Source organism: Barbatula barbatula, assembly GCF_947034865.1.
Source record: "Barbatula barbatula genome assembly, chromosome: 17".
Lineage (NCBI taxonomy): Eukaryota > Metazoa > Chordata > Actinopteri > Cypriniformes > Nemacheilidae > Barbatula > Barbatula barbatula.
Window position 1 is genome coordinate 4,575,883 of NC_136780.1, and position 21,352 is coordinate 4,597,234.

Sequence of the window (21,352 nt, forward strand, 5' to 3'; positions counted from 1 at the left end):
ACTATGCAGTTCACATGTTGGGCTGGGTTTAGTAAATCCCAGCACTGAATTTTAATTCTCTCTGCTGATGTGCGCTGGTTATAGGCAAGTGATGGTATCAGTATGTATGTTCAATTAAAATGCATTTCTCTATTTTAATGGTTGGCGTGTGAGAACGTAAGGTTACCGTAGGGTTTTTTCTGAGAAAGTCCAAGAGAATTCTCAAGTAAAAAAGATAACATTAAATTTTCTGATGAAAATTTTTATTGATGCTTAACAATTGTAAGTGGTGCACAAGATGTTGCAGTAAGGTTGCTTAAATAGTTTTTATTAAGTAACCCGTATGGTTTTGATTTGATATTCTGTGTGGTTGCTAAAGCATCTCTCTCACTAGGGGGGTAGCTAAGGCTTTCCCACTGTAGGTGGTTGCTTGGGCGGTTGTAAAGGCTTGGCTAGGCTGTTGCTAAGGCTTGCTGGGTGGTTGCTTGGGCCATTGCAAAGGCTTTTCTAGGTGGTTGGTTGGGCAGTTGCTTAGGCTTTGCTAGGTGTTTGCTTGCCTGGTTGCTAAGGCTTTGCGAGGTGGTTGGTTGGGCGGTTGCTAGGCTGTTGCTAAGTATTGCTAGGCGGTTGCATCATTTCATGGTCAATCGTGGCAAAGTCCTGCTTCATCAATGACAATTATTTGTCTGAATACCTTGAAAAGGAAAATTCTTTGAAAATGTGATTTGAGCACAAACAGTGTTAGATATCTACCCAAACGGTATTACATTTTTGCATGTAAGTCATCTCACACAAGTATAAGGAACAGCAATAGTGATGCTCTCTAAAATGAACTTAAACGGCAATTTCGGCCCTTTACCCCGACTCACTGCTCCAGGTCTACATCCCCTCCCGTCATCTTCGGTCTTAAAATGAGTGATGCCTGGTTGTTCCATCACAGCAAGGCACCGAATCGCTTGCAAAAACCTTTTCTCATTCGGTTACCCTGTGGTGGAATGAACTGCAGCATCCTTCACAACTTTTAAAAAGCAACTCAAAACATACCTGCTCCACATTCATTTGACTAACCAGTAACTGTTTATGTCTTGTGTCTAAAAAAACGTGTTGTTCATTCTCTCCCTTGCTTACTCCAGCTGTAATCCTCCTAGTAGCATGGCCTTGTATACGAACGGTACTGTTTAGCATGTTGACAAATTGTGATATGCTCTCCTACTTGTAAGTCATTTTGGATAAAAGCGTCTGCCAAATGAATAAATGTAATGTAACGTCAAATGTAAAGTGCGAGATCTGCAACACAGCATATTACTGTGCTTCTAGATACTCACAGTCTTTGTCAAGGTCACACTCTCCCCATACTATCTTTGATGGTCAAAATGGATATGGCGCCACAGGCCGTACATATGTTTCCAACCCTACCTGACACCTCCCAGCCCCCAATCCTTGGACTTCCACTACCCTGCCAAGATGCTCATGGAGAAAGAGGAGCTAGAAAAGAGGAATTGCTAATAAAGGATGAAAGAGAGGTCGAGATGGAAGCCAGCAACTAGTTTTTGGCACTTAGCGTGATGGGCAGTGCTTTTGAATCCAAGGGCATCAAATTAAAGTCCCACGGCTTCAGCCTTTTAGCATCTCTGCTCTCTGGGCTTCTATACTGGCTTCTTCTGTTCTATTGTTCAGCATCGTGTCTATTCATGTTTCATGTGGTGTGTTTGTCTAAGGGTTTTGCCTCTCACACCTGCCCCCGTGACTCAGTGAATAATGCAGTGCTTCAGTGTTAATATGCAGACACAAAATTAATTCTTCATCTGTTGTTGTAGGTCAGTGTGACTTTCACTAATATAGTATCCACGTCTTCTACACAGTTAGATTTTTCCTTGAGACGTTGGTCTTTTGAATTTAGGAGATGTATAGGAATGATAAACCTCTTCTTTTAGAACTTTCTACCAAAATAGCTAATTATAAATAGAAATATATACAAATCAGCCAAATGTTGACATACAGAGTGCTTAGCTATAAAATAAATGTGGAAAGCACATGGTTTGGTTTTGGAAGATTTTGATGAGAAATGTTTGCGGGAAGTCTCTCTTAAGATCTCCTTAATGTCATTACTGCATACAAGAAACCATTAAGATTTTATTTGCAATTGTTGTTATGGCTTTGTTGAGAAACTATGCTAAAAAAATAAATGACATTATATTAGCATATGTTTCTTAAATTCTTCTATTTTTCCATTATTGTTTCACATTAGAATTCGCATTTTCGCATTAAAATGATAGTTAACCCAAAGAAATGATTCACCTCTTGTCATTTCAAACCATTATGACTTTCTTTCTTCCACAAAACACAGAAGAAGACATTTTGAAGAATGACTGGCATCCTTTCACATTGCTTTTGTGTCCACACAATAGAAGTAAATGGGGTGCAGTGCTGTTCGGTTACCAACTTTCTTCCAAATATCTTATTTTGTGTACTGCGGAAGAAAGAAAGTCATAAAAGTTTGAAATGACAAGAGTGCATTTCAAAGATGTACATCAATACATGGATCGTGCTGCACTTCCAAAAGGAATTTGGGTCACATGACGCCAAACTTGCAAGGTGTTTGGCCAACAGGAAAAAGGCGTCTTATTTTCCACTTAATGCTTCTTCCTGTAGGCGTCGGTCTACAGAGCATTTCCGCTGGCTGGATACCATGTCTGGCAGGGTTCAGGATCATAAAGTTGGCACTTCCACACGCTCAAAATATAATTGACCTTTTCTATTCTCTCAGGCCGGAAGATATAAAATAACTCTTGAGGCTACTGGCTGCAGACTGTCAGTTTACAGCCGAAGTTCTTTAGATAATTGTGAACACCTCTGTCATGCATAAAGGAAATCCAATCCTGTTTACCAATATTTTACACTTTGGTAGCATTTACATTTTTCCATTTAGAATCAAATTTGTTGCTTTAAGACATCTACCTGTAAATGCACTTAGTTATGATTGGCAATACTATTTATGTGTGAAATAAGTAACCGTAACCCTTGAAATAATTGAATACTGCATAGGTGTTGTATGTAAATGAGGGCGAGCAGATGTTAATTACATAACATTATGCATGTGACTTTTGCAAAAGATTCTCTATAAATAGATAACAAAAGCCATCAGATGTAATCACCTGATGTGTATGTGACCAACCACTGCCTTTTACTTCCAGTCCGGTGGGTTTTGACCCACTTCCGTCCCTATTTCATAAATAACCAATCCACTAATTGCTTTCATTTATTTATAATCATGTAAGATTCAGCCTGGCATAACTGTCCTAAGTCACCAAAGGACAATCTGAATGAATTCATTCTGATCAGCAGCGCGTCCGTCTTTTCAGCCGACTTAAAAGAAATCCTGTCAGGCCGGGCTTCACGGTGTACTCTTATAAAAGAGAGTCTGTCTAAAGGGCAAGAGGAACGAGGAAAAGCAGATATATTTAAAGCAGTGGATCTCAAACGGTGGGACATGTACTGTACCGATAGGTGGTATGCAAATGACATGAAATATGAAATATAAACCATTTTATACGTAGGTTGTGCACAATGCAAAGGCCATGAACCCTGTTTGGCATTAAAGTCTTAACTAAAGCTTTACTACATTTTCAATTTTGTTTATTAATTACGTGCTTCTTTTTCTGTTTTGCTGAACTTCTAAACGTTACTGTTGTGTGTTTTAGATGCTGCTCATATAGGGTCCTTCCGCAGATCCAAGGTACTGATAGAGAAGATCCTCTGTTTTAAATAGAAAAGGCCACACGAGATGCTCTCAGCGCTTCTGTGTAAGTTCGCAGTAGTTAATTCAGATACTACTAGTGTCATGATTCTGTCCCATCATGTCATGTTTCTCTTGGTTTAGTGGCAGTACCATGACAGAGTCTCATGTCTTGTGTGGAGAGAGGTAGTTATGGCCCTTATGGCCTTCCATACGCTCTCTCCTGTCTCGTTTCCTCGTTATTGATTCATGCCCTACACCTGTTCCCCTCTTGATTTGGTCCCTTATTTAATGCCCTTGTGTCTTCTGTCCTGTGCTGGTTCATCGTGGTTTGTGTGGTCAGTTCATGTGTTTTGTTAGTTTAGTTATGTGTAGTTCATGTCAAGAGTTTATTTAAGTCTTGTTTAAGTGTAGTTAGTTTTAGTCCTGTCTTGTCATGTTATTATTTTCCCCTCCCCTGTTCTGTTATGTTACCCCTCGTGGGTTTTTGTTTTCTATGTTAACCCCTTACCCGCTGTCTGCACCTGGGTCCTCTGTCCGTATCTCACCACCCGTGATCATGACAACTAGTGTTATTCTATTATTGCCACTATATATGCTCTATAACAAACCGGCAATTCAATTTGGTCTGTTTTTATTGCTGTTAGTGAAATAATAGCTCTTGTTGAAACTGTGAAGTGTGGCAAAGAAAGACAGGAAGAGAGACATGCTTCTTTGGAAAGACTTTGTCTAATGTAATAGACTGAAGTAATGGTCCTGTGTGTGCTAAATAAGGTTTTGTTGTCACAGCGTGGTGGACTAGAGATAGCAAACTTAATAGAGAAAAGGAATCTGGAATGTGTTTAATGCTTATTTTGTGTGTATCAATATAAAGTGAGTGAGATGACGGAAGAAAGCGGTATTCATCTGACTTTCGATTTTTTTTTGTTCACCCAAAAAATGAAAATTCTGTCTTGCATTTCTCACCCTCAAGTTGTTCCAAACCTATATACATTTATTTGTTTGGTTAAACATAAAGATATTTGGGTGAATGAGAATTCTGGGGCACCGTTGACTACTTAAGTTGGATTTTTTTTTTGTTCTTTTGAACACAAAAGAAAACATTTTGGAGAATTTAGAAAAACACACAGTTCTGAAGCACCTCTGACAACGATTTTAATGATAGTAAGCTATCTGAAAGATGGCTTAAGTCACATCAATTCCTTAACGTAGTGTAACAACAGTGTATTAAATCCAAATTAATAGAACAGTAAATAACATAATACAAATGTGTTAGTTCGCAAGCTGTACTCCTCTGGTGTGACTGGCTAATAATTCCTTAAATCTGATCTATATACAGTAGATTTCTGCATTGTTTATTATGCATGGTTTGCTTGTTTCACAGATGTATTTGTCAGGCGGAGGCTGTTAATTACATACAACTGTGAATGAATATGATTTGAATGGGTGTAAGTTACAACAGTGCTTATAAAAATAAATCACAAGGGTATAATCTTAATGCTTCTTGTGTATTTCAGAGTGCTGTGTTCTTTCAAGCAAGGGAAGCAAGTTTTTGTAGATTTGTGATTAGATCCTAATGTCTACATGTTTATTTCTATAAGCACATACACAGTAAAGGCCAATCTTATATTTTGGGGTGAAATGTGACCTACTACATATATCATATTTTCATCTTTTACCCACCCTCATGTCATTCCGAACCGGTATGACTTAATTTATTGCTCAACTAAAAGACGATATTTGAAAGAATACTTTCAATACGACTTTCAGAGGAAAGAATCGCATACAGCAGCATGAGGGCGAATAAATGATGACAGAATTTCTATTTTTGGGAGAACTGTCCCCTTTAGAGTTCACTTTATTTTCCTGCCAAATTCCCAATCTTATGCGTCTGCGTGTTTCCGGTGTATTTCCATTATTCTTTTTTTATTGCAATAGAGTATTTAGAAAAACAATGCAAACAAATCTAATAGTAGGTAATGCTGGATGGACAGACAAAGATTCAGAGCCAGTGCTGGGCCAGTGGATATAAAAAGAGAGAGCTTCTACAGCCCAGCGTATTAATGAATGCCGCTCAGCGACAGTATATGCACAGCAGACTCAATGTCCTGTACGCCTGGGGAGGTTGTGACGGATGATCCAGTCGGTATAGACCGCCGTGACATTGCATGCAGTTGTCATTCCCTGCGCTGACAGCAAAGCATTTCAATGTGGCTTCCTAACATGCCATGCCTAAGCAGGCAAAGCGATGCACAGTAACTGCCCCATAACACCATTATTAACCGACAAATTTATGGCTCCAAAGCAGTTATTTCGGCAGCATTTCCATGATTTATTCAGTAGCTTCATAACAATGATGGCGTAAAATACATCTACTGCTGCAGATCTGACCATAAAGTTCTGCTGTTAATGACCCCTACATGCGTTTGAACTGTTTGAAGTTTTTTTCTGCATCGTCTGTACTATTGCTGAATGACGTATTTTAAAAGCCTTCTGCTATTTTTATTGTTTATTAAGCTGTGTGGCTGTGATTCACTTTAACGAAATGGATTGTGAGAGAGAATACTTTTTCTGCTCCGGATTAAACCTGGAACACGGTGACCCCTTTACGACCGGCCGTCAGCAGGCCTAAATTAATTAGATTGGCATCTGATTGATTAGAGGATAATGAGAGAAGCAAAGTGGGTGGAGACGGACTCTGGTCCCTCTGTGGCCTACCTGCCATTCAAATGAAATTCAGACTGAAATCTTCTGTAGTTTATATTTAGAAGCAGGGCGATTATGTTGGTTAGTTGCTGATGCTAATAGAAGGTCAGCGTTTCAGTTCCAGGTTTTCATGTGAAGCAGTGAGGTTGGGAAACTGTTATCGCATTTGGCCGTAGACATGATTGGTGTGGATTGAGCATTAGAGAGAAAGAGAGTAATATATCGGCCAGACTGATTAAACGGCAGATATTTGGCATTTTGAGATTATCGGCATAGGGTGAAAGCCCGGCCTGCTGTGTCAGATAATTAACAGAAGTGTGTTAATTCCCCTTGAGTCAGTTCTTAAAGGGATAGTACACCCAAAAACAAAAATGATGTTATTATTAACCCTCATGTCATTCAGTCTTTTTCTATGAAACACAAAAGATATTTTAGGAAATGTCAATCATTGTACAAATGATGTCAATGGGAGCTGGTTAGCGGTTCTTTGGAGTACCAACAATCGTTTTGTTTTGTTCTACTGAAGAAAGAAAGAGATGGGGATGAAAAAATGATGAAATAATCTACCACCAGTACTTTTAATGCTAATGATCTTCTGTTTTTAGTTAATTTTGGGTACAGTTCAAGTGAATTTCAAGTAAATATTGCGTACTATGTATAACATTAACTGAATTTATTTTATGGATGACTAACTTTCTATCTATCATATTATATTATTTATAATATATTGTTCTAGTGACGTATCCTGATTCTGTACAAGGCTTTCTGGAATCCTTGATTAGAATTGGTCAAAAGACTAAAGCTGCAATCTGTAACTATGTCGCCATCTCTGTTTAACACATAAAATTGCAGGTTACTTTACATATGACAGCTGACGTAAAACTGACGTTTTCAATGAATTTGCACGTGATAGCTCAAATAACAATTGAATGTTATAAAACTACTATTAAAAATCTTCTAAAGAAATGAACCTCGAAGTGCTTCCGGACCAGTGTTTAGATTTTTTGAAGTGGTCTTTAAGGGTGGAGATGTGAATCAGGGTAGGATAAGAACAAAGATTTTTATCAGGTTAAAACATACAAAGAATAGATCATATAAATCTAATAAAGACACTCTACACCAAGTTTAAGGCATGCGATATGATGTTCATCTGATGTTTTCTAGAATTACGCAAGTGTCTGTTTGTGCTTGTGGCCTCAGTCGCTCATCAGTCAGTCTGGCACATGTGTGTGTCTAAATCTTACAGCGCTGGCTGTTCTTGATGCTGTTTATGGAGTATCAGGACGAAGCTCTGAATGGCTCTGCATACAGTTGAAGTACGATTAGCTCGCTGGATTCTGTCGCCGGGGCTTGAAAATGTTACAGAGTGATACAGAGGGGATTATTCTGACAGGTGACCTTTCATTTCTCTCAATCTCTTATGTAATGCATCAAATTTTTAGGGCAGCAGATCGTCGTGTTATGTTTTCTGCCGTCGTAATGTTACAGTACGTGCAGTTTGCTAGACGTGTTTGCATTGGGCCAGTTCAAAAACAGCATGCGCTTTTTTTCCCGACATCCATCCGTTTATCTCTTCTTTTGTCTCCCGTGCTCATTTTTCCCTCACAAACATTGTAAATCTCCCCCGCTTCCGCTCTCCTTCATCTCACTGACGTTTCTTTCTCCGTGCCAGGCCGTGTAAATCTGCCTCAGATAATAGTCTGTGTGTGGGTGCCAGTTTTTGGAGTTGTGACTGCTGTTGTAACGGGTTGTTGCCCAGTTGGAGTAATGAATAGATGGGCTTCTGCTGCCTCTCCGTCTCTCCTGGGTGCCAGAGCCTCGCATGGCCGCTTATCCATGCCAGCCAAACCCTCAGACACACACACACCAATCCCAAGAGGAAATATTTGGGGGAAATCCTCTATGTGTCACTAACTTCCTGATATCTTTTTTGCATGTTTTTTTTAAGCATTTTTCAACAAAGTTTCAGATGGGCGGAATGCATTTTTGATACAGCTCTAGTGGCTTGGTTTCAGTTTGCAGGGGTCTGATGTCTGATTTTGAGTAGAGCAGCGATTTAGTTCATTGGATAAATCTGAGCTTTGGCAGTACGAGTCAGTGTTACGGTTTAACACTGACCCCAGTCTTGGGTGTTCGGATGTGGGTCTGAAAGAGATTAACAGTCCCTTTTGACAGCTGGGAGTGCCTCCGTTTACGTAATCCAGCAGCCTGCAAATCTCTCCGGGTTCTGTCTTTGGTGGCCATCTAATACTTACTAAAGCCTGATACTGTCTGCCCTAATACCTGGGACTGGGACCTGAAACATGGGTGCTAGATGCAGAAAAGCTAAAAAGAGATGAATAGATAAATAATTTCAGAAAGTTTTTGATGTAGTTTAAATGTGAGTTCAATTGTGAGGACAGAAATGCCTTTAGATCTTTGGCCATAGCTTATCCCATCCGTTCTATCCCATCAGTTGCACCTTCTGACTGGAAACGGCAGTGCTCCGAAGAAGGAAGCGCTGCTCAAACAGCATCAGATTTTACACGCTAACAGTTTTTTTCTTCCCCATAATGTTGACTTTCAAAACTTCCCCATTGATAAACGCGAGTCGCTTCAATCAAAGCGTTTAATTAAATTCAATCCCGTGGCCTCTGGTGACATTTTCCGTTTGTGTCTCGTGCTTTTCCAAGGTCTCCCGTCTCCCACCGCCAGCCTTTACAATTCAGATTTATGGAAATAAGTCTTAATAGAAACCCGTGCCAGGCTTGACAGACAGCTCTGATGAGAAGTACTTCCTGTGTGTGTGTGTCCTTAAGCAGATTGTCAGTTGTGGTAATAGCTGTGAGGCCAAGACTCGAGCAGTGTGTGATTTTTGTACACCTCTCGAGCATCTGCGTACGCCCGGCGACTGTGGGAGGGAGAATAAAATGCATTAGAATAACATTAATATTATAATCTCTCTTCAGTGGAGTTACGGGACTGTGTCGGGAGGGAAAGGGAGTTTATTTTCGCAGAGCTGTAGCGTTGAGAATGCTGTGGCGTCGCAGCAGGTTGCGGGTGAAAGGCGAAGATTATATCCGCACCCCCGTGTTTGTATTTGAGGATAAGAACGCCCGCTGATGTCTGCTAATTCTGATGTCATGTTGACATGGCTTTTACTGTGGGAAATCACAATGTGAAGGGGATTTAATAGTCTTTAATATGCTGCAGCCAGTCTGTATCATTCAATGTCCCGTTGAGAGACAGACTGAGATAATGGCGAGACGCCGCAGGGTTTGAACTCCATATTTTTTAACTTGACCTTCACAATGCATGTTAATTTGAAATCGTCGCTGTCATTCCAAAATATGGTATGTCAAAATTTGCTGTTTTTCAGGAAAACTAAGAAAACTGAATTTTCAAATGATTGTCAAAGTTGATAATAGTGTTTATTGCTTAGATTTTTGCTAGAACCAGTGACTTACATAAAGTGTGACTAATAATAATGATTTATGGGAGATACAAGGTTTCAGAAGTACAGCAGAGATGTGTATCAGGGTTTTTATGACGATAAAAGTTCTGGCGATTGACCCTTCGGGTGAGTTTGATTGACAGGTGAGCGGACCATTTATAACGCAGATATAATGCTCCCCGCCATTTGACAATCAAACCATAGAGTTTAACCGACTGAGCATGATGCAGTTTTAAAAAGTATATACTTCAAATGCAGACTTTCTTATCGCTTTCAGCTGAAAGTACATGTCATTCTTTTTCCAGAATTGATTATTTCACGATAAATATACTTTAGGGCAGTGGGAGCGCTCTGGCTGATGTCGGACATAGCAAAAGGGGGTGGTATTTGCGAAGGGTCAATTGATTTAATTGTTAAAAAAGGACAGGTGGAGGGGATGAGTCAACGTTAAAGGGCTTGATGATGTCAGAAAGTTTGTTTTGGAGGCGGAGCTTATAAAGATGTCATAAGTTTCTATTCATCTAAAAGTTACTGGGTAAGGTGAAGAGTAACATCGGGAAGCCATGGAAAGTGTAATCCGTCTGTACTTCACACTGTGTGCAATGGATGCGCTCAACACCAAGAGCTGGCAGAGAAAGGCAGCCATTACCCGTGCAGACGAAGCTCCCGCAGAGACAAAAGAAATTATAAATATCACTACCCTGCCACGACACCCTGCTCTCACAAAGCCTCTCATTATCGCCGCCAGAGAATGTCAGAGAAGAAATAAAGACTAATGGACTAACCTCTCCTACTAATCGTGTTTTAGACACACTCCCACACAGCTCTTCTTCCCTCAAGGAAATTTAAACTTTCTATTTTTAACTTATTGCCAGCTGAGATGCGGCTTTTTTGCTGCCAAGCAATGTCAAATTTGCCTGTTTTCAAAACTTCTATCGAGTTGATGACAACCAAGCGGTCTAAACGGAAATCACACTGACTGCTTGATTTTTGTCCGCTTAATTAAGTTTCCTTCTTTCAGGTATGAATGTATTTGTATTTATTAACCATTTAGATTACATGCTCAAAGATTAGTCTTTATTGGGAATGACGGATTAATCCCTGGCATGAAATTCCAAAGTGTCATTTTTTTTCATTCCACAACAATTAATAGGATTTTCCACCATAACGGGATTGCGGTTTAGGCTTTTTATCTGCGGCAGTACAATAGCTGTAAATAGGAATTTAAAAGATCAAACAACTTTGGCTCTATTGTTAAGTGGCTTAAAGAACGAGGGAGAATATGTCAAGTCGCACATGCCGTGGGGGTTCATGAAAGGGGCACGTTTTGCACTATAGACTGAAGCCTTTATACAGACCAACCGTTGAAATTTGCAGTTGAATCTGGTGATTAAAGCTTAAAAGGAAAGATATTCTCATCCTAAAATAAGAGATACTCTTACCTTATGTCAACAATGATCAAGGTTTTAAAGTAAACAAATGAGTCAAAAATGATATTTAAAAAATGAAACAAAAGAAAACCCATAGTCTCATGAGCAAGTGCACAACCGTTTCTAAGCATTCAGACTTTCCATGTGGGTTTGTTAAATCCCCTTAGTTTTACTCTTTTATTCACTGTCAACTCAGATCTGAATGTTTATATGCTAACACTTATATATACAGAAGCGTGGCCCAGAGATTACACAATGCACTGCTAGACATCTATGTTGGCAAAGCATTCATTGAGCCCAATGTTGCCAGGCCAGAGCATCTTTGTATGATGTTAGCACATAGCCGATAGATGAGCTAACCACACACAGTTAGTCACCAGGACAATGTGTGTTTATTCAGTGGGTGCTGTTAGCGCTAACATGTGGTTTGTTTTGCCTTACTGTTGATTAAGAAAAACAACATTTTCCTGTACAGTTATAAGAGCATCAGCGCCGTCTGGAATGTAGCGGTTTCTGTGCACATTTACCCCAGAGTACAAGTTTTATGCTTAGAGGTCAATCCAATTGAGTTCACAGTTGTGTTTCAGGTATCAACTTTGTCTCAGGTGGTTCTCCACATTTTTTGAGAAATAGCATGTGAAATTGTTTAGATCAATGCATTGAATTAGCAGTGCGAAAGTTGTGAGTTTGATTTCTAAGGGACACAGTTTTCACGAACTTCTATGGTGCCGCTTTCTTGGTCTTTTTAATGAACAAAACATAAGATGCAGAGCTCTTAAGCAAGAGTTTCCATTTTCTCTTTCCTTTTAAGCTTACTGCTGTCTGACAGAAACAAATGAGATATTTAAAAGACCTTGTTTTTTTATTTACAGTATGTAGAGCTGATATTGATTGATATCCAGTGCTGTGTATTCGCACATAAAGTTACGCACTAGCAAATTCTGTGACCCCTTTTAAGAGTTTTATGCAGTTGAATACCGCAGTGTAAAAGATACCGCTGCGGCCTGAAAAATCTGCTCTGTACACATTTTAGCCGAAGAATCTTTCAGAAGCATAGCCTTGAATTTTCCATGGTTCAGAAGAGAATAGCGATGCTAAATTTGGATCCCATCTGAACAGCATTGTATCCCTGAGGTCACTTTGAATGTAAATGTGATGAGAGGATTGTAACCCAGGGATGGATTTTTACACGATAAAATGACACTTGGTGGAAGCGTGTGCTGATGCCCGGTCAGATGGAACTTAAATACCGCCCGGTGCCGCAGTGGAATATTAGTGATTGCTCCTTAGTTAGAAACAGATGCATTGAATGTATGAAGCTTAGTTTTAACATTTTTATGTGGTTTTGACAGGAAGGATGCTTCTAGTTGTTTGTCATATTTTAAAGGCTGGAAAGAATGGGGTTTTGGGGCACGTAAACCATTTTAAAAATTTCTTTAGGATTTGAGTAGTACTTTCTAACCAAGCAGCTTTAGGGTTGTGGTTAGAAATACGATTCTGCTTGCCAGTGATATTGATCCAGGAGCTTGTCTTACTTGAAAAATAACTAAATAGTCTTAACATAGTGTTTTTTTATGTAGCTTTTTGGTCCCATATGTTAAACTCCACAAATCAAACCAGACACATACACAGGACAGAACGTTGGACTGAAAAGCTTGGTCGCTTGTGGTTGTGAGGTCGTAATGGTTATGCTAATGAGGCAACCGTTACCTTTCCAGTGGTGCGCTGTATGGACATGAATCACTGCCGTGGTGAAAAACGGCTTTTGACAAAACGCCGTTTCTACAATACGGATTCCTGTTCCGGCAAACCTGTCTAAACTGTGCCATTATCGCTATAGGCTGTGGTGGGACGAAGGAGTGATTCACAGGTGCAAACATTGACATGGTAATCTCTTCCGAGAGCCGAGTGTAAAAGCCTGACTTCAAACAATGAATGGAAACTAAGAGGCGAATCAGTCTCATCTATTCAATTCCATGACCACTCCGCATAATAACGAGAGTCCTGTCAAGCGTTGTAGAGAAAAGAGAGGAAAAAAGACAAAGCGTTATAAACAAAGCTCCTATTGCTTCTGTTCCTGACAGCACTGCTGCTAAACTCCGGGCAGTCGTTATTTACACCATTCGGACCCCTCTTCAGTGCAGCTGTCGCTAAGACATAAAAGGCGAGGAGTGCTTGCGCTGAGCCAGCAGTCAGCAGGGAAGGTGGAAGAGGAGAATAGAATAGAAGGAAAAAATTCTGAGCGGGGGGGTGTGGGTTATGGAGGTGGGCCTGTTAAGTGACTAAAACCCAAAATAAGGCCAGTGACTATTGCAGAGGGAGGGGTGAGCGCGCTCGAAGGTGAGGACTCAGAGTCAGAATGCAGGATTCGGGAAGTTGCTTGCTCAGCAGATGCCTGATGACACCTCCAGGGAACGTGCTTTGCACCTCCAGCATGTGGAACGAACACAAAAGAGCCGCATGAAGGACATTACTGTTTTACAGTACTGTTTTACACTCCCTTTACAACCATGCTAATATACGGCCTTACATGCTATGAACTTGCAGATCTCAGCAAACAAACATGAACTGTATAGCTTGAATGCACTGTAATTCGCCGTAGTAAAATTACTTCAGCAAAATACATGCTTGAAGATTGTCGTAGGAAAGATAGATAGATCTTACAGACCCCTTAAAGATATGACATCTGACAGGAGAGATGTAAAATTCGTCTATGCAGACATCAAATTGACGTCTCCTATATGTACATGTGCTATCAGGATAGATTCATCAGATTTTCAGCTATTGTTCTTTCAGCAATCTATCAGAATTGTATGTAAATTTACCAAAGTGGTGTTTGTTATTCCACTCAGAACTTTGGCCTCAACATGCAGATCACAAAAAAGGAACAATAGCTTTTATATTCTGAAATGTTCTAGCCCCCTGTTTGCTAAGACTTACCACTGTGTTGGATCAAGTTACTATTGTTGGGCCGCTTTGCCTAATCATATGTGATTCTGTGATGCACAAGCATTGTCTGCACTTGTTAGCCTGCCACCTTGCATTGATAACGCATGCAAATCAAACAGGAAAAATAGAAGCAGAATTGTAGTGAATGTGGGCAGTGTAGATTGTATATCTCTAATGGCTGCCTTATTCGTTTAGGGATGATTGCTCTAGTGCCAATGATTAATCCCTCGTAGACGTAATGGTTTCAAAGGGATACAAAAAGAAGACAGAGAGAAAAACAGACGAAGAGAATTGGAAGGCATAATTAATGAATTCAGATCCTGGTTTACAGGCCCCTTACAGTGCAGATAGTAAAATCAGGGTGCATGGAAGCGGCACCCAATTTGTTCGCACTTTGTTGTAGTAATAAGATCCAGGCCTCCCTCGTGCAGCGGATTGGATAATTAACTCCTTGGGATAAATTCAGAAGAAAGGGGGGACCGGTCCCCCTTTTGATTTATTGAATGCGGGAGACCACCCTTTGCTATTACCTAAATTGCATTTTTCCTTGATGCACTATTCTGCACAGACACATATGGTGGGGTGGAGGATGAGAAATGAGATTGCAACGTTCACATTTAATAGAAATTAATTTTCTTAAGTTTTCTTTTCTTGACATAAATGCATTATTAAAAAGCATCTCAGGGACTTTTGCTCATATGGTACAAGGGAGTAATTTTAGAATGATTAGTCAGTCTTGTTCACAAACCGTGTCATTGTTTCCTTTTGTGATCTTAGATATTGACGTTGACAAAGCAAGAGATCTTCTGGAGACCTTTGACAGAACACCGCTCTTAGAAACTGCTTTCTCAGAGAACTGTCAAGCGGTGTGACTCAGGTCATGCTCATTTCCGTTGCTACAATGCGCTTCACCTTCCTGCATTGTGTTATCTACCCAACAACTCCTTTGGAATGTGAAGATAAACCTTTCCTGCCATTGTCTCTAAAAGCTGCCGCCCCCTTCTGATTTAACACAGAGCTAATAAAAACTGTTCTCCTATAGTGGCCGAGGGTCTCTGTTTGGTGAATGAGGTGTAATTTCCATTGTCTGTTTCCTTTTTTGCCTCATATGTTGATTTATTTCGAAACTCTGACATGCTGATTTATTTCCTAATGACTTTCTCTTTCTGTCTTTCAGAAACATGTGAAGACCCTGTTGTGGAATTGGACTACAGAGCTAGCTTTAACACAACTAGAAGAAAGCTTTTGCCATCTGATATTCCTCTTCGTTTTTTCTTCTCTCACCTTGCAGGTCCCTCAGACAATGGGGGGACAGCAGGCTTCGCAGAGGACTTTGAATCAAAGCCCTACATGGGTCTTCACATGGTCTTGGTTGTTAGTTTTAGTCGTGCCACTAGTGTGCAGTGAACAGACCTTCACAACCTTTCACCCTGAACGACGGGAATGGGCTTTCAACCACTTGACGGTTCATAAGACAACAGGTGCGCTCTACATTGGTGCTGTCAACCGTGTCTACAAATTATCAGGCAACCTAACTCTTCTAGTGTCCCATGATACTGGTCCTGAAGATGACAACAAGGCCTGTTACCCTCCCCTCATCGTTCAGCCCTGCAGTGAACCGCTGGTTTCCACTAACAACATAAACAAACTCTTGCTCATTGACTACTCTCAGAACAGGCTGCTCGCTTGTGGTAGTCTTTACCAAGGTGTTTGCAAACTGCTACGGTTGGATGACCTCTTTATCCTAGTGGAACCATCTCATAAAAAAGAGCACTACCTCTCCAGCGTCAACCAGACGGGCACCATGTACGGAGTCATCGTGCCCTCACAGGGCAAGGATGGAACTCTCTTCATCGGCACGGCTGTGGATGGCAAGCAAGACTACTTTCCGACCATCTCGAGTCGCAAGCTTCCTCGCGACCCTGAGTCCTCGGCTATGCTGGACTACGAGCTCCACACTGACTTTGTTTCGTCACTCATCAAGATCCCCTCAGACACCCTGGCTTTGGTCTCTCATTTTGACATCTACTACATCTATGGCTTTGCCAGCGGCAACTTCGTCTACTTTCTGACTGTGCAGCCAGAAACACCCGAGAATAGCATGTCTTCCAGCGGCCCCTCCAATGATCTCTTTTACACCTCCCGCATCGTCCGACTCTGCAAAGATGACCACAAATTCCACTCCTATGTGTCGCTGCCTATAGGTTGTGTCCGGAATAGAATTGAATACCGGCTTCTGCAGGCCGCCTACCTTGGGAAGCCCGGACGGGTGCTCGCTGCAGCCCTCAACATTAGCGCTCAGGATGATGTGCTGTTCGCTGTCTTTTCCAAAGGTCAGAAACAGTATCACCACCCGCCGGATGACTCGGCCCTCTGCGTGTTTTCCATCCGGGACATAAACGCTCGGATCAAAGAGCGCATGCAGTCTTGTTATCAGGGAGAGGGGAACCTGGAGCTCAACTGGCTGTTGGGAAAAGATGTACCTTGTACCAAAGCGGTGAGAGATCTTTTTGTTATTACAAGTTACAGTAGTTGCAGTGGCTGTCGATTCTAAAATCCTGTAAAAGCACTTGTGCATGTTTTATTAGAATTTTTCAATATCTCTGCCTTAAAATTCTGTTCTCATAGTTCCTTATATTCTTCCCAGTTCCTGTGTCTGCTTTTTCTCACCACCAAACGTCAGTAGATCACGTCAGTGGGGGATAGTTACTAATTTTATGTATTGCCTGGAATGACGATTGGATCAGAGTACTGTTTATGTAGCCGCTGGTTGTTCTGATGTTACCATCTTTCACTCTTTAGTGTGTAACAGAACACTATCCAAGCAAACCTATTGACCCATAAAACCTATAGGATTGAATATCAGTCTATAGGTTTAGGGTTAGTCCACGCATAAAAACATGCAAAAACAATCCTGTCAGCTTTTAGTCTGTCTATAATTTTGGTTAATTGTTTAGGATTGATAGATTTGAATAAGAGTTAGAAGTGAGGAGAGCTGGCATATGCCTTCTTAGTCAGATAGCACAAACCTGAAATCATTTCAGCATTTTTCACTTCTCTTTTTTTCCTTGTCTGAGTCCCATGGGGCCACATTTGTTCAGAGACTTTATTTATCTGAGGGTATAAACAAATTGAATTAGAGACACTGATAATTCTCAGCGTGTGTTTATTTGCGAGCGTGCGCATTGACTTGCGCTGCCTCTGAGCAATAATATATGATTTTGAATATTTTTGTGCCTCTTTTTGCATTTTTGTGCATGAGCCATGAGACAAAGTATTACCGACAAACCACTGGTACGTGATTCCCTCCAGGGTATACTTTATTAACTTCAGTAAATTCACCATTAGCATTGTGTCAAAGGTGATTGTCACCCCGAGAAAAACATTATTGAGTGTCTGAGCGGGGTGGTCCTTATAGTAGCAGACTCCACTCTGGCCCCATTAAGGGCCCTAGAGGATCCCCTGTGTGACCCCCAGGGGCTGTCAACGGCTTATGATGTCAACCAGCCCTCCTCCTTGTTTTTCTAAGCCTCATTAAAAACATAGCTTTAGAAAAACCTTGTGCTTTTCTTCTCCTAGTCTTGAAGGAATGTGTCAGAGCTGATTAAGAATGTATGCAGTGTTAAAACCTTTGCAGTCAATATCATTCAATAAATCCGTAGTATTATGCAGGTAGATCTTTAATGATTAACGTAGCAAAGTCTAAATCAAAAGCCACAACTGGGAGACTTTTGGAGAATTCAGCCCTCTGTTTTGATCGCATTTTAAGATCAGTAGGAGTACGAAAATATTTTAACAACGAAATAAAACCCAGATATTTTACATTACTATTAAAGCTCATTTTTCTTTACCCAGTCAGTGGTTTAAGTTTTAGTTTAATTATTTTGTGCTATTTTAATTGCTGGCTCTTGAACAGACTTCTGTGCAGTTTCTGCCTCAACTAGGTCCAGTGCCTTTTGCTCTGAAAAAGTGAAAATAAGAGAGATTGGGAGAGATTGGCGAGAAGGCTCAATGAAAGATTTATCTCACAGCCCAGCTGCAAGTGTCTCTCGGCCTGGTCAAACTGATCATCCAGCCTTTGATGCTGTTCACTTATTCAGCTGCTGTAGTGTTTCATCGGGCCGAATGATCAAGCCTGACGTGATGCGAGTCGGACCGGTGAGCTAAAGAGAACACTATTGATCAAGTGATGACCTTTGTCTAGATTTTTGTATGGAACCAAGACCTGGCACATTAAACAGCAACAGGTTTCAGTGCTGTGCAGGAAGCTCAATGAGTAAAATATCCCATAGTTCCCATTTAGTTATTATTTATTTATATTAATTCTTATAGTTACATTTGTGGTATGCATAAGTAGCGTATAATTTTTGCCATAGTTTCTGAGATTACTATTAATTTAATTTGTAGGAAAAGAATCACCCAAAAATACGAATTTTTCATCATTTACATAATTTAATCCAAATATGTATACATTTATTTGTAACGGTGAACACAGAGAAAGATATTTGGATGAATGCTTGTAACCAAACGACAATGAGAAAGACAATGATAGTCAAAAGTGCTGTTGCTTTACATTCTTCAAAATATATTTTGTGTTCAACAGAACAAAGGAATTTATAAATATTTTTCCTGCTATGGTAGTCAGTGGTGACCATGAACTGTTTGGTTACAAGCATTCTTCCAAATATCTTTCTCTGTGTTTATGAGTACTAATAAATGTATACAGATTAGGAACAACTGGAGGACGAGTAAATGAAGACATCATTTTCATTTTTGTGGTATTGACTGTTTCCTTAAGTAAGTGACTCTAAACTTCGTAACGGCAATGTATACATTATATAGTATATACACCAAATAGCCTGACTTATTTTTTAAATAATTAAAATTTTACAATAATTTACAACTACATCAATGTATACCATTTCATTGTATTTAATTTACTTATAGACCTCGCAGAACAATCCGGAAATATGTCAGGCTGGTCATGCTGCTATTTTTAGATGCGAAAATAAAAGAAAACACACTAGGAAGGGGCAGAATGCGGTCGGCCGAGTACGAGACATTTACATCCCTTCTTTATTGCCGTCCCCCAGCTTATGAAGGTCCGGGAAGCAGTAAAGATTTTACAGCGTGAGTCTGTAGTCGGTGGGATGATATTACAGGGCTGCGGAGTGTTCGGGACGAGCAGAGCTGCGTTCAGCATCATGGGCTCACAGCGTTCATCTCTCTTATTCTACATGGCACTTTGAGGCCAGTGTCAGTCACAAACTCCGATGACCTGAATCTAAACGGCGCCGAGCTTTGTAACTCTCCACCCCAGCTCAAATAGGGATTGATAGTGGTGCGTGCCTGCGTGTGACATGAAAAATTGCTCATAGTCCATCCCATTACATTGTAAATGTTTACAGGCTTTGGTCTCTTCAGGTCGGCTGTATGTGTCCGAGTGAGTGGAACATAATTTTTTTACCACTCTGCCCTTGACAAGATAATTTAACTTTAAATCTAACAGTGTGTTTATGGTTTTAGCTTCTGTCGTGTCTGTTTTAGTGCTGGTGTGTGAGTGTGTGAATGTGCTCTTGTCCCCTGCTGGTGGGGTGAGCTACACTATTCTCATAGCACAGTGTAATGAGGCAATCCGGCTCCGGCAGGACTCACTAGAGCAGAGCGAGAACATGTCTGCCCGACCGAACAGAAAACCAAGCATCTGGCTGGGGGAACCACACTCAATGGTCCAGTTACCTTCTCAAGAGTCAGTTTTCTCTGACCTGTCAGGTGCATTTTCAGGTTGATCGTGATGCACTGGTGAAACTGGTTCAGAAGGTGTGGGAACTCTGTGAGACCAGAATGACGGTACTGTAAAATATTTGGCACAAAAAAAAACATTTTGAAAAACAATTGTATACTTGACTGATTTGCATATGGGAAAATAATTATCAAATTTATAGTCAGATTTATCCCCCCTCATGTTGTTCAAAATCTACATATTGCTCTTTCTAGTTTGGAATGCAAAAGAAGACATTTTGAGGAATGTCTCTGTGGTTGTGTGCCCACACAATAGAAGTCAATGTTGTTTGATTACCAATGTACTTGAAAATGTCTTCTTCTGTGTTCTGCAGAAGAAAGAAAGTCATACAGGTTTGGAAAGACACAAGGGTCAATTTGTATTTTTATGTGCACTTTTACTTTAACAACAAAACAACCAGCTGACGTTCGATCGGTCATTGCAATTTGCCTGCGAAGCGCTTCTCCCTATTAAAATTAGTGCAACCTTTTCACCCTCCTGCTGATGTGTGTGTAAACAACCGAGTGACCTTGACTTTTGGATTCTAAGCAAACTGCTGACTATCCATTGACCTTTCTCCTCCTGTAGCCTGTCCCTATTGATGACTCCTTCTGTGGTTTGGACATCAACCAGCCTCTTGGCGGCTCTCAGCTGGTGACCGGACACACACTCTACACGGAGAGCAGGGATCGCATGACCTCGGTGACATCCTACGTCTACAACGGTTACTGCGTGGCTTTCGTTGGCACCAAGAGCGGACGACTAAAGAAGGTGAGCCTCAACACAGGTGTTGTTTTTTTCCTCTCTGCTGGTGTCTGCATTGCTTTAACTTTCACTTACAGGTTTGACTGGCATGTCTTGTCCTCTGAGGAGCTTCTAAGAGTTGGAAATGTTTGCATTATTACGAGTATGTTTTCTCTAATGATCTCTAACCTAAGTGGCCAGCAAACGCTTTTGTTGGCAAACGGCGTGTCACGTTAGCTAGTTATGGTGTCCTCCGTACTTGGAATCGTCTGACTTTGAAATTATGGATGGTAGTAAGAACTAAAAACTTTTACTTTATATATTTGATGTCTTTTTCGTGAAGTTCTTCCTGTTCTTTTCATCATATGTCCATAAAGGGCAGCTTGTGGCAACCTCTGGCTCCCGAGTCTATTAATTTTAATATGTCTTCTCAGCCAGAACCAGGAGAAGATGTTAGGCACAGAGACATGGAGATTGAATATAGAGACCCTTGACACTGGCATTATAAGCCTGACACCGCCAAGGCTAAAGGGTTGTCATATACATAATTATAATATCTCGCATAAAGGCCATGGAGACAACATGTGATTTAT

The 21,352-nt window shown here is 40.6% G+C and overlaps 1 protein-coding gene across 1 annotated transcript in view; it reads left to right on the forward strand.

Moving 5' to 3' along the window:
- Positions 1-15,536: 15,536 nt before the first annotated feature.
- The window catches only part of plxna2 (plexin A2), a gene marked incomplete at its 5' end in the record, with an annotated part of 130,562 nt that continues 124,746 nt past the window's right edge, over positions 15,537-21,352 (forward strand). The window contains 2 exons of the mRNA XM_079477514.1: positions 15,537-16,730; positions 20,604-20,786. Of these exons, the coding sequence (XP_079333640.1) occupies positions 15,537-16,730; positions 20,604-20,786 (1,377 nt within the window). The remainder of the gene's footprint in view (positions 16,731-20,603; positions 20,787-21,352) is intronic.